Source organism: Ictalurus punctatus, chromosome 17, assembly GCF_001660625.3.
Source record: "Ictalurus punctatus breed USDA103 chromosome 17, Coco_2.0, whole genome shotgun sequence".
Taxonomy (NCBI): domain Eukaryota; kingdom Metazoa; phylum Chordata; class Actinopteri; order Siluriformes; family Ictaluridae; genus Ictalurus; species Ictalurus punctatus.
This window is the reverse complement of record NC_030432.2, coordinates 5,103,169-5,116,886: the sequence shown is the minus strand read 5'-3', so window position 1 is coordinate 5,116,886 and position 13,718 is coordinate 5,103,169. Positions and strand designations below refer to the sequence as shown.

At 36.3% G+C, this 13,718-nt stretch overlaps 1 protein-coding gene across 1 annotated transcript; it reads right to left on the bottom strand.

Annotated features, from left to right (window-relative positions):
* Positions 1–4,143: 4,143 nt before the first annotated feature.
* On the bottom strand, positions 4,144–9,879 carry ca4b (carbonic anhydrase IV b). The gene is made up of 8 exons (XM_017491416.3): positions 9,739–9,879; positions 8,530–8,574; positions 8,262–8,423; positions 7,585–7,730; positions 6,689–6,781; positions 5,376–5,442; positions 5,002–5,165; positions 4,144–4,590 (listed from the first exon to the last, which is right to left on the bottom strand). Exons 1-8 carry the CDS (start codon positions 9,797–9,799, stop codon positions 4,420–4,422), a joined length of 909 nt encoding a protein of 302 aa, XP_017346905.1. The 5' UTR covers positions 9,800–9,879; the 3' UTR covers positions 4,144–4,419.
* Positions 9,880–13,718: the final 3,839 nt, after the last annotated feature.

The following is a 13,718-nucleotide window of genomic DNA, read 5'->3' as shown; positions in this document are numbered from 1 at the left end:
TGCAGTGACAACTAGCATATTTAACATTTGACAACAGACCTTGCTGGTTAAAGAGATTCCATTGGCTTTCCCCAAATATAAACATGTCAGGACATGGAAGAAAGGCTATAATTTTTTTTTCTTTGTCCAGGGAAATTTCTTTTTTCCAAAAGTGGTATACATCTTGGCATATTGCCCTTGAATACAAGCTTGACTGGGCTGTAGTGCACTCACTGATCACATTTGTGGTAGTTTCTGAGGCTGTTGTTTTGTGATGTTTATTTATATTTATGTTCCGTGTTCTGGCACCCTGTCCAGGGTGTTTGCTGAGGTAGTCTGCTAATTACCATGATTTTTAACAATATGCCCCTCATTACTGGGACCCCCACCAGGTAAAGCGGAGTGAAAATGTGATTAAGTGATTAAATTCAATTCTTTTATAATGCAGTTTCTGTTTTAGTGGTGCAAGCCTTGGCATTAAAAGTGAACATAATATAATATAATGTCAACACTTCAAAGCAAGAATTTCAGTCCCTTTTGGATCTCCATGCAGATATTAAAACGTGATTTTGGACCTATAGTACTTATTTATATTTAATCTAACTAATATGCAACTTACAAAGAAAACCCACAATGCCCTTCACAAAATGAATGGGACAATGTGAAATTATTTGATTAGCATGATAAGATACAAAGTTTTGAATAATTGTTGTGCATTTGCGACATCCATCATATCAAAGATGAGAATGGTGAATGATATAGCAAACCTTGTACATAAAGCACAACTGGCAAATAAAAAAAGTCTGTAAATGTCCAACAGATGGCGTCTGAGTGTTTGGGAACCATTTTTGCGTACTTTTTGATGAAACCAGGAAACTTCTATATGGAGGTATTTTGCAGACAATATTCAAAAGCAATTGCAAACTGTATTTGCAGTTGCATTTACTATTTATGGATGCATAAATTGTGACATAATTGAAATGAAAATGCAAATCATGTATTACCGTTTGCATTTTCATTTACACGAATGTACATTGTCTGCTAAATTTCAAATGGTAACGCAAAGTCCATTTGCACTTGCATTTCACACAATGTGTCTTATGCATTATGACTCTGTCATATTGAAATAGCAATAGCAATTACACCATTTACTATTTCATTTCCTCAGTGTGGTGTATGGAGCTGGACAATATTCAAACAGAATCGCAAATCCCTTTGCATTTACATTTCCCATGCCTTGCAGAGAAACCTGCCAATTAGGGTGGGTGGGGAAGTGAAAGTGACATCACTCACACGCAGCCACCGGAGATTAACTGCAGACTCGAACCAAGTACAACTGAATCCATCCATCCATCCATCTTCTAAACCGCTCATCCTTTTCAGGGTCACGGGGAAAACTGGAGCCTATCCCAGTGAGCATCGGGCACAAGGAGGGGTACACCCTGGACAGGGTGCCGATCCATCACAGGGCACAATCACAGACACATTCACACACCCATTCATACACTACGGACACTTTGGACATGCCAATCAGCCTACCGTGCATGTCTTTGGACTGGGGGAGGAAACCGGAGTACCCAGAGGAAACCCCCACAGCACGGGGAGAACATGCAAACTCCGCACACACAGGGCCACGGAGGGAACCCCCAACCCTGGAGTTGTAAGGCGAATGTGCTAACCACTAAGCCACCGTGCCCAGTACAGATGAATATATTTTAAAATTATCTCCCGTTAAACCCCGCTGAAGCTAATCTCTCAATTATAAGCAATAATATCAGCACATAATTTTTATACTGTGTTTCAAACCAGGTTTTCTGTATGTAATGTAAATGAAGTTTCATTCTAAATGCAAATTAAGGATAACATTTGATGTGATCACATTCTGTTCTCACAGTACAGATGTTTTTACAGGTTTGACCCCAAATGGTGAGGTGGTAGGGATATGGAGACAGATGTCTTTCTGAATGCTAATTACGGTCACATAGCCCATTGTTCAGAGATGGTTCTTGATGTCCCACGGCCACACCCATGCTATAACTGTGTGAATGTCACTTTAGGTGGTATTATATGCATATTGCTGGGACTGAGATAAATCGTCCCTTTGATAATTCTGCCTTTTTAGGGAGCAAGCTTATCCTAACACAGTTCGGGGTGGAATGTGCTGAGAGGCAGTCTGTAATTTCTTACACATTCAAAGTTGAAAATCTACAAAAACACTGTGGGATACTGTGGCCATGGAAAGAAAGGCGTGCTCACAGTATTTTATTCAATGATAGAATTTGGTGGCTTTTGTTCTATGGACTGCTACTATGGTGTGAATGTCAGTGAGTGTATTTGAATGTTGGATTTGTCTAAAACTGTTCAAAATGACTTGTGAACACATATCCCACACTACCGCCATTGATAATTTAATAAATGTTTTACTTGTTAAAATTGTGAGTTTGCTAAATTACATAATGCCAATTAATAGGAGGTTACTAAATAGTTCTCAGTCACCTAGAAGCAGCAGTCTACCTTTTAATAATCCTGTGCTTAATGTTGCAGTGTTTTATGATCAACATTTCCAGTATTTCCATTGCTTTATTACTTCTCAGACAAAACTTTCACGTTTTTAGTTTGCATGCACTCGCTGTGAAATTACAGAGAAATAAACAGTTGTAAATCATAGTTGTATTAAAAGTTAAACAGTAGAAATTGCCATTTCTATAACAGATATGTTTTTGCTATTATGTGCAGTCAGTACAATGGTAATAGACAAGAAAGCAAATTTTGAACTTAGCATACCTCTTTTAAGAGATATTAGTATCCTTCAAATAATAATTGTAATTTGTTTTTGATCATCTCTGATCCTCATCAAGGGTGCCCCGAATGAACTGCTTGGACACCAAGACCAAAACAAACGTGCACTGGTGATGACATCAGTAACCTGCGCCATGCCGTCTCAGTTAACAGAAAGAAATTCCGAAGATAAATTTATATTTAATATTTTTATTGTCATTAACACCATTTTTACAAAAAAAAAAAGGGAGAGAAATAAGCTTAGGGATAGTGACTACAAGGTACACACCCATTGTCCACGTCAGACATGTCACTTCCTGTTAATAAACCTGTTGGCCAGTAGTATTTAAGCTTACGGCCCGCCTTTCGGTGAAACAGACAGCTTTTGCGACCAATTGAAAAGACCTGTAGACACGCCCATAACTTTAGTCATGCCCATACCTTTAGACACACCCATTACTCTGACCTGCAGCGTCCCACATTTGGGTAACTGAGTAAGATTTTACCAAGATTATGGTCTATTGTTTTTTAAAAGAAAAATTACAATTCAATAACTTTTTAACTATAGGATTTACACATGTAAAACACATTTCTTTTAAAAAAATAATCAAATAAAACAAACAGAATTTTCAATAATGAACTGTTTTCTAGTACATTTGGTTTAACATGAGAAAATCCTACAATCAAAAATGTATTGAAATTTTAATTATTTTTCTTTTTTTTAACAAAAAAAATGTCAACAACAATGGTATATAACATAGTGTGAATCATAAAATTGGTTGAGTTTCATTTCTGTTTGTTTGCAGAAAAAAATGTAGCAATGAAAACCACTTGCCATTTTAATTTTTTTTATTTTTATTTATTTATTTTTTTTTTTTTTACAGCATTTTGCTGTAGTTGCTAAGACTAACTCTGGGTTTTAACTGGCACAATGATGTTTACATAATAATAATTTTATATATATATATATATATATATATATATATATATATATATATATATATATATATATATATATATATTATTCTCCATCTCACCACTGTTTTATATCATTTAACCTCCCTGTTATGACTTTTAACCTTTAGTCCTCAACCCAACAATTGTGAAGGTAGGCACGTAATTTGACAGTAGGGAATATCTAAGGACATCCAAACTTTTGAGTTTGCCATAAATGATAACTTCTGAATTGGAATTCGTTGACAATTAGACAATGAAAAGCATTTAAACAATAAACAAGGTAATAGAGGTATAACGTATTGTCCATAAACCATGCAAAGTTTTGCACTCAGGTTTACATGTATTGTGCATGCCAAACCCAAATTTGTTGTGCCTGTATTTTTCAGATCAATAACGTTTTCAACTTGTGTTTTTTAAACAGGAAGAAACTTAGAACATAGAATATTTTATTTCATAATCTTCTGTTGGCTATAAGATAAACTTTCCCTTTGAATATATAGGTGTGCTTTTATCTATATATTCTATCTCTATTATAAAACACTACACAATTGTCCTAAACACATGGTAAAAACAATGCTACAAAAAGCTGGATAGAAGAACATCTGAATATTGTTGACTGTAACAAAGACTTTGGTTGTTCAAATAAAAAAGCACTGGACATTCAAATTGTCTAATCAGTGACACTAGACTTCATATCCTTTTTTCCTAAAGAGTCAAAAAAGTAATGATTAAAGTACTAACAACCAGTACTGTGCTGACAGATGCAATATTGCTTCTGGAATAAAAGATTGTTCGACCATTGCGTGGCTGCACAGGGCGAAACGTATCAGTCATGGCAGTTCCGTTTTCAAACCAGAGTTCAGAGAATGTAGACAGCTGTGGAATAAGGGACATTAAAGTCAACTGGCTGGACAAATGAACTCAGAACTTCACATATTAGTTGCAGGTCAATGATACTCAATCAGATCTAGGGAATGGGAGACATACTGTAATTCTTTGCTTATTTTAATGTTTTCGCAGAGTAACACAATTGACTCACCTAATGAAGACAAGAAAATGTGCAAAAATGTAAGAAATGGGACACTCAGCATATTGAAAACTACTGGGCTAGGTTCTCAGTCCAGGTACTGTGTACTTTTTTGTTTTGTTTGTTTGTTTGAAGAGCCAAGGGTGGCAAAATATTCTATAAGCTGATATGTCGGGATGATTTTTAGTTGCGATCACTAGTAGCAACTCATCAATTTTGTGTGAGACTGAGTTGGGTTAAAAACATCAACCACAACTTACCTGCTTCTTGCTAAGCTTAATGGTGCTTTCAAATACAGTCCAAATGACTGACTCTGCACAGTCAGGTGTGGTCAGAGAACCGCTGTAGCGGAAGTAGCGCATCAATGTATCGTGGGGAGGAATAAGCATGTTCAAATTCACAGATGCCAGTACGGTTTTGTTGCCTGCAAATGAATCCAGTCAATGAAAATATTCAGTCAGCCTCAGGCCATAACAGTAACTGAGTTGGTACTAAAGCATGCCTTTGAACTTTGATTTAGTTCTCTATAAATGCCATATAAATGCCATAAAACATTATAAAGAGATATGATCCTCAGAAAAACAGCCAAAGCAGCATGATAATGAATGAACCCATATAAATATGTGAGATTTACCAGGGAATCTGACGTCAGACAGAGCATTTATGATGGAATCATATTTATTGTCTTCACGGTCTGATTCCTGTGAGATAAGAAAGGACAACAACTGCTTTGACATAAAAATTCCATCACAAATTTATTTAAATTTGATAATTTTCAAATAACTCATAAACACCTTAAAGCATTTACTATATGGTCCAAAAATAAACATATTTAATGTTTAATTAATACTTACATAATGCTGAATTAATTCATACACTTCCTTATTCCTTATCACATCAGGAAATAATGAAGCATATACAGTAACAGCCAACTGTGTCATAAATTAATATCCATTAATTATACAAATAGTCTTTAACTTTAACATTAACACCTCTGGCATGAAACAAGTTTATAATACAGTGTTAGAAAATCAACTCTTAAAACAATTACAAGAGAGGCCTTAATAATTACGCTTATCAGCATACTGTATGCCACAGTCCTTACCATGGGTTTGAATAGATTTGATTTTGATCATGTTGTCTCAAAGTAAAAAATAAATAAATAAAATAAAAAAAAAGTTGGTCTATACTGCTTTAATCTACATTGTGTATGAAAAGTTTTTAATGTAAATGTTCTTTATTAATTTTGCTATTCATTATATGAATTATAATTAAAATTATAGACAGGCAGACAAATCAAGAGCAAGAATCGAAAACACAAGGACCAAAACAGGATCAAGAAACTAAGAAACGCGGAATAAAGGCTTGGTATGGGTCTGGAGGAAAACACAGAAACACAATACTTCGAGCTGAACAAAGACACATGAGGGGTTTAAATGCTAAACGTAATCAAAGGTGGACACGAGAACAGCTGAGACATTAGGAATGAACCAATCACATAACAGGGGCGGAGAGAGGACAGAAACCAAAACAAAACATGTGTCATAGTAAAAGTCAGTGTCAACCCAGAAACACTCTCTGTCGTGCTTCAGGCAGTTCATACGTGGTAAATGCTCCTGCATTCAGCACAAGGGGAAATCTGTGACACTAATGAGGAATTAGTACTTAACTGTAATATTTATTATTAAGGTTACTGATATATATGACTATATGATTTACTATTTCCAGATGCAGCAATGATTAAAAGAATGAGCTAGCAAGATGTTAATACTCAACTGGCTATTGATATATGAGTATATAATTCATTATTTCCTGATGTGGTAAAGATTTGGCATGACTTAATTCATCATCATGAAAGCATTTGTAAAAGTAATAAATAATAATATACTTTGTGGACACCGTACAGTGTGGGTTGTTTTATTTAAACAAACAAACAAGCAAACAAACCTCGTACAAAAATCCAAAAACCGCTAGTCCAGATGGATCTTTAACAGCCTCTTCAACAGAGCTATAATTTTTCTTTATGTGAACAATATGCATCTGTGAAGACAAAGACACTCATCTATTAAATTAATGCACCATGATCTCTCTCTCTCTCTCTCTCTCTCTCTCTCTCTCTCTCTCTCTCTCTCTCTATATATATATATATATATATATATATATATATATATATATATATATATATATATATATATATATACCATATATACACATACCATAACAGCTCAGCTGCCATTTGTGTGTGAGTGTGTATGAATTGGTGAATGAAAAAAAGTGAACCGCTAAGGTTAAAAGGCGCTATAAAAGTGCAAACCATAATTCCAAAGGGTTCACATACTTTTTCTTGCCACTAGATACACTTGCAGAGCACTATATTAGGAACACCTGTACATCTACATCTATTCAGCCAATCATGTGGCAGCAGTGCAATGCATAAAATCATCCAGATACAGGCCAGCAGTTCTGGCTAATTAATGTTTACATCAAGCATCAGAATGGGGAAAAATGTGATCTCAGGGATTTTGACCGTGGCATGATTGTTGGTGCCAGATGGGCGGTTTGGCATGCAGTAGAATTTGCAGTATGAAAGTACACCCCAAAAATCTGCAGGCATTGCATGATGCAATCATGTCAACATGGACCAGAATCTCAAAGGAATGTTTCCAACATCTTGTGCAACCCATGCTGCGAATGGAGGCCCTACCCCTAGTATTAGCGTAATGTTCCTATTAAAGTGAGTGGTGAGAGAGAGAGAGGGAGAGAAAGAGAGAGAGAGTTTGTGTGTGTGTGTGTGTGTGTGTGTGTGTGTGTGTGTGTGTGTGTGTGTTTGTGTGTGTGTACACCTCCATAGGGTACTGCTCTCCATCGATAGTATGCTCTGATCCTGGCCCACCATTCTTGCCCCAATGAAAATGGACTTCCATTGCTTTGTAAGGTTCCTTGAATCCTGCACCATCAATCACAGCATCACCTGACAAGTTAAACTTGACTGGGGATAGAGAAATAGTGATTAGCTCCTTAACTCACTTTAGTGATTATTTTAAGCTACCAATTTAAGTGAACCATCCAGACAACCAGTAACAATAAACACTAATCAAAGACGTAAAAACACTAATCAACAGAACCTTTTCATACTATTCATTTTTCTATGTCACAAAATTGGTAACATAAATGACAACATAGTTTTGCTGTGATGGGAAAGCCAAAGTCACATAGGAAATGGCATGGGTTTCTCATGGAAATATTCAGTGGTGTATCACAAAACCTAGCACATACTGTATTCAATAAGTGTTCTGAACTACAGATTTCAGTATGTATTCAGCTATAATATAGATTAGAAAATGGTTGTGTTTTTTCCACAAGAAAATAAATGTTAATGTATCACCCAGTTGCAAATTCTGAGGAGTGTGAGATTTTTCAATGAACTGTAATTGTGATGACAGATTTTTCTGGATATTTTCAGTCAGTTTACAATATGAACTCATCTACTCATTAGGATTTTTTCTGATTAATTTCTCACCTGTGTGACCATTATTTGTGATAATGCTTTGGAAAACATGTTGGTAACCTTGAAGACTGAGGGGTGCCAGGTGGATACTCTCCACTCTTTTTGTTACAATGTTAATAGGTGACTGGCTTCTGTTCCCACAGGTTGGTGATATGTCCTTCCATTCATCCGGCCCTATAGATTAACAACAGTGTGCTAAAAAAATTTTTGAGAAAACCATTTATACCATTTTTTAAAGTTTTTTTTTTTTTTTTTTTGTATAATAATGATCAGAACTCACCCTTGCATTTGTTGTCACAGGAAACCTGAGATTTATAGCACCACTCTGAAAGAGCAATTCAGGTTTATGACATGACAGACTTGAAGTTTTACTATTGCAGCTAAACTGGAGCATGTTAGTACCAGCCTACTTTTAGTACTCTATTTGCACAATAAACAAATATTTAAATGCTGTCTAACCATATGCTTCAGATCTCTGACAATGGACCTCAAGAATGATAAGCGCATGTCAAAAACAAAACCTCACAGATTAAGAAAACTACTAATTAAAAAGAAAAAAGAGAAGGAAATTAAATGAAAAAGACTTATAAGAATAAAAATATGATAAACCCCACAATGAAATTTGGAATATATACTGGTCTGTGGACTACAGCACTTTAGTAATTCATGTTGCAATGTATTTCTTAACCTGCTGAAAGTTTGTGGGCCAGCGGTAATAGACCATATGGCAGTTCCCCCCAAACTGGGTAATTTGACAGATTGTGTGATCATTAAGCAGAATCAACACTGTGCATCTCCCTACAAAAGATTTGGAATCAGCTGACAACTGAGCTGGAATCATAGTGGGAAATCTAAGTATATATATTTATATATTTTTTTACAGTAGGGTAATTTTTCTATGTAGGAATAGCATTTTCTGTGATCTTTTCTGTGTCCTGGCATGTTTACTATATATATTAAAAAAAGGCTACTGTTTTAAAGTCTGATAGCATATTTCAAAGAACACGCCTCACATTAGAATAAGGCTTTAAACTCAGATATTTTGTGAGTTAGTTTATTGTTGTTAAAGAAGAATGTTAGTGTAGAGCAATGTGGCTTGAAACCACCATTTTAGGGAAGTAGAAAATTTCATGAAAAGTTACCACACATTATTCTAACGGTTGTAAACGTGAAAGAAAACCGCTAATTGAAAGGTTACTTCAACAGTTGAATCTGTCAACATTCAGACAATGAATAGCCTTAGAATTTAAGACACTTGAAACAACTATAGTAAAGTACAGTCAGTACATTCTGCTTTATGCCCCTGAAATAAGTTTTATTTCCAAAATTTTGGCCTCACTAAAAATGACCAATTCAGAAGGCACTAATTTCAGAACAAATGTGTTATTCGAGTTGGTGTCTTTTGAAATAACCTAATGACATATTTATAAAATCTAAATTAAATTATTTAAAAAATATATACATTTAGAATTGAAATTCACTGACATACCTGCACCGCCAGTCATCCCCAACATAGACACCAAAAGAACCAATAACTTTAAGATTTGCATGTTGCTTTGTTTGCTCACTATGACCAAAAAACCTAACCAAGGTTATCACTACTTTAACACTGATGTTTAATGGAGGAGCCTTTTATAGTTTATATGACCTTGTGTTATCTTACAACACATCAGTAACTCCTCCTTTCTGAGGCACCCACCAAAGGCGATCGTGTCCATTTTTGGACAGAATGAAAAATGTGTTTGCATAAGGATGTACCCAGAATATATCGCATGATTTAAAAATACTATTCTGATGATATATTTTACAGCTGAGACAGTTTTATGTGTTTTGATTGAGGAAGAAACTACAAAAGCTGTAAAACTGTGTGATAAAGCTTTGTGATAAGTTTCGAGAACTCATTTCTTTATTATGCATGGAAATTCCCCATTCCAGAAAAGGCAACATAGTGTACTGTACTGATTTCCTGTGACTGTTCCATCTAAGAGGACAAATTAAACCCAAATCATGCAAGCAAGTTCCCAGGCCAGTGCATGCATGAATATGAAACGAAAGAAACCATCAGCAGCTACTGTATGTTCATGAAATCAGTAATTTTGATGAAGCTTATTTCAGAAATTCTCTAGTTTATGGAAAATGCTAAAAACAAGAAGCTTGAGCTAAAGAAGATTTTATATGTACGTTCTAACCACAAAAAAAGTTGTCAGCATTCCCAGTGATTTGGAATTATGTCCTACAGAGATGTCCAAAACTCAACAATTGAGACTTAGTGAAGTCCAGGGAAACCTTGTTGATTTCTCTAAATATTATTCTACTAAATTATCACCTTCACCACCACAAGATATACCAGGTTAAGAAGCAAAACGTCATTGATTGGTGTTCCCTTGGTTCATGACCCTGTAGCTGGCCAACAGAGCATGTGTTCATGTAGTGTACAGATGTGTGTAAAAACTCTGGTAAGAACTCTGGCAAACCTGTAGATGCAGTTGGCATCCAGGAAGACTGGGAGACTTCTAGGAAAGTCTGGATGTCAGCAGGAAAGACTGCATTGGGAGAGGGTGACTAGTCACTTAACCCACTAGTGTCTCAATAGACACCCATTAGAAACTACAAAAATAAACAAGAAGAGACAGTCGCAGGTCATCAAAGAGGTGGGACGGCATATAGGCCAAAATGGATGGACTACAGAGAAATCACTGCAATGAATATTGATAACAAATCAAGGGATCCTGAGATGTGAATGCAGATGGGAGAAAGTAACTACATTCTGAGGGCTATGAAATCACCAGGGAAAATTTAGAAAGACCATGTAGCAGGAAAGACCATGAGTAACCTTACACTGCAGCAACAGGTCAGACAAGAGAGACCCAAAGCCAGGTTGAAAACCACAGACCCCATGTTGCTGATGGTAGGCAAGCAGAACAGGAACCTGTTGGTGGTGAGCAACCTCCCAGAGGTACAAAAAGGGAGGCAGTATACCAGACAACCCCTCTGACATGCAGATGCAATACTTGCTATTGAATCAACTCACAGATGGCCTGGCATGAATTGACCAAATGACCAAAGCAAACTGCCAGGGAAGTACAAAGTGTGTCACTAACATTTTACACTTTACCAGTGGGTGATATGGACACTGGAAGTGTGTGTAATCCCTGTAAACCATTGCAACCATTAGCCTTATGATATATGTAACTAGTCCTGGAACTGATCCAATAGTTGGTGCATAGTTGCCTGGTGCACATCGGCCATAAGATCAGCAATCTCCAGATCCAAGAATTTGTCAGTAGGATCCAGGCAGGACACACACGTCTGCGCTGGGGAGAAGCCAAGTCCAACAAAAAACAGAGGAAGGAGTTGGTCATGGTAGAGGTGGCAAGAAGAAAAAGTGATAAGATCAAGTCTGTGCCTCAGGGTTGCCAAGGGCGATGGTCAATAGTTAATAGCAGAGACAGGGCTCAAAACCAAAGGTTTTGTCCATACAACTTGTCCCTGAGATAGCTTATTTCATGGTTTGGGACAGGTGGGAAAATTGTGGTGATGATAAAATGTGTGTAAAACAAATGATAACATGAGCAGCCCACAAAAGTGAGACTCAGTTCTGCATTCGTGGATCAAAGTGCAGTAATCACAATGTAAAAAGCAGTTACAGGATTTATCGTAGATTCACAGCCGTGCTTATATTCAGTACAACAGCACGATTGCGAATGTGATATTGTTTTTCAACAACAGTTCTATATCACAAAATTAATATTAAGTAGCTGACATTTCAGACACAATATGACCAAATATTTTGTTTATTGTAAAGAAACCACTGCGTTACATGTAGCTGCTGACTGACAGCCCCTAGTATATATATATATATATATATATATATATATATATATATATATATATATATATATATATATATATATATATATATATATATGTATATACACACACACACACACACACACACACACACACACATGTATAGCACAGCTTCAGCTATATATACTCAGCAAAAGAAGAAACATCCTCTCACATTCAACTGCTTTTATTTCCAGCAAAATTTTTAACATGCAAATATTTGGATTAACATAAAATTATTCAACAACTGAGACATAAACTGAACAAGTTTCACAGACGTATGACGAACAGAAATGGAATAATGAGTCCCTGAACAAAGTGGGTGGGGTGGGGGGGGGGGTATTAAAATAACAGTCAGTATCTGGTGGCCTCCAGCTGCTTTAAGTACTATAATGCATTTCATTCTCATGGACTGCACCAGATTAGTCAGTTCTTGCATTGAGATTTTACAACCACTCTTCCACCAAGGCATTTGCAAGCTCTCGATCATGTCTGGGGGACACACACGTGTAATTTTCCACTGCAAGGATGATCAGCTGTCCTTCCTGTCTCCCTGTAGCACTGTCTTAGGCATCTTACATTACAGACGTTACAGTTTATTGCTCTGGCCACATCTGCAATCCTTATGCCTCCCTATAGCAGGTCTATGGCATGTTCACGCAGGTGAGCAGGAAAACTAGGCATCTTTCTACTGGTGTTTTTCAGAGTCACTAGAAAGGTCTCCTTAGTGTCTTAACTTATTGTAACTGTGACCTTAATTCCCTATCACCTGTAAGCTGTTAGTGTCTTAAGGACTGTCCCACAGGTGCATGTGCAATAATTGTTAATGGTTCATTGAACCAGCATAAAAAATATTGTTTAAATCCTTTCCAATAAAGATCTGTAAAGCTTATTTGGATTTTACAATATTATCTTCAAAATACAGTCTCCTGAAAAAGGGGCTTTTCTTATTTTGCTGGCAGCCTTGGTAAATTGTCTTTATTGTTTAAGCTTTTGATCTACTGTTTAAAAAATTCACAAAAATACTCTGCTCTCATAGATATCAAACAATTGCAAATACAACACAGGTTTATCCAAAAAAATATCTTTGTTAAATATATGTGTGCAACAATTACTGGCACCCCTTCTCATATTCATATTCAATTCATATGAGAAAAACATATTTGAAGTATTTTCTCATTGATTGTCACATAATGGAGTTGAGGACGGATGCAAATGCAGATAAGAGCTATATTATATGAGAGACAGGCAGACAATTCCAAATCGTGAAACATAGACGTGGTCCTAGGTCAGGCGATTGGCAAACGGGCAAAACACGAGGCAAAACAAGAATCAAAAATGAAGGCTAGAACAAGATCAAAACTAGAACACAAGACACGATGAACAATGGCTTGCTATACGGAAAACACACTTAATACTTTGCAAAGGCTTAGTGTTCAAACAGTGTGGTGTGATTGTGTGTGAGATTGTATGCAGGTGTGCGTGATTAGAATGAAAGTGAGTGTTCTGGGAACTGTGGTCCATGGCGGCCATGTTTGTAGGCCACAGTGCAGGATGGGAAATGTAGGCACTGGTTTGCTGTGATATGACATTGATATTTTGCATTTTTTTGCATACCTG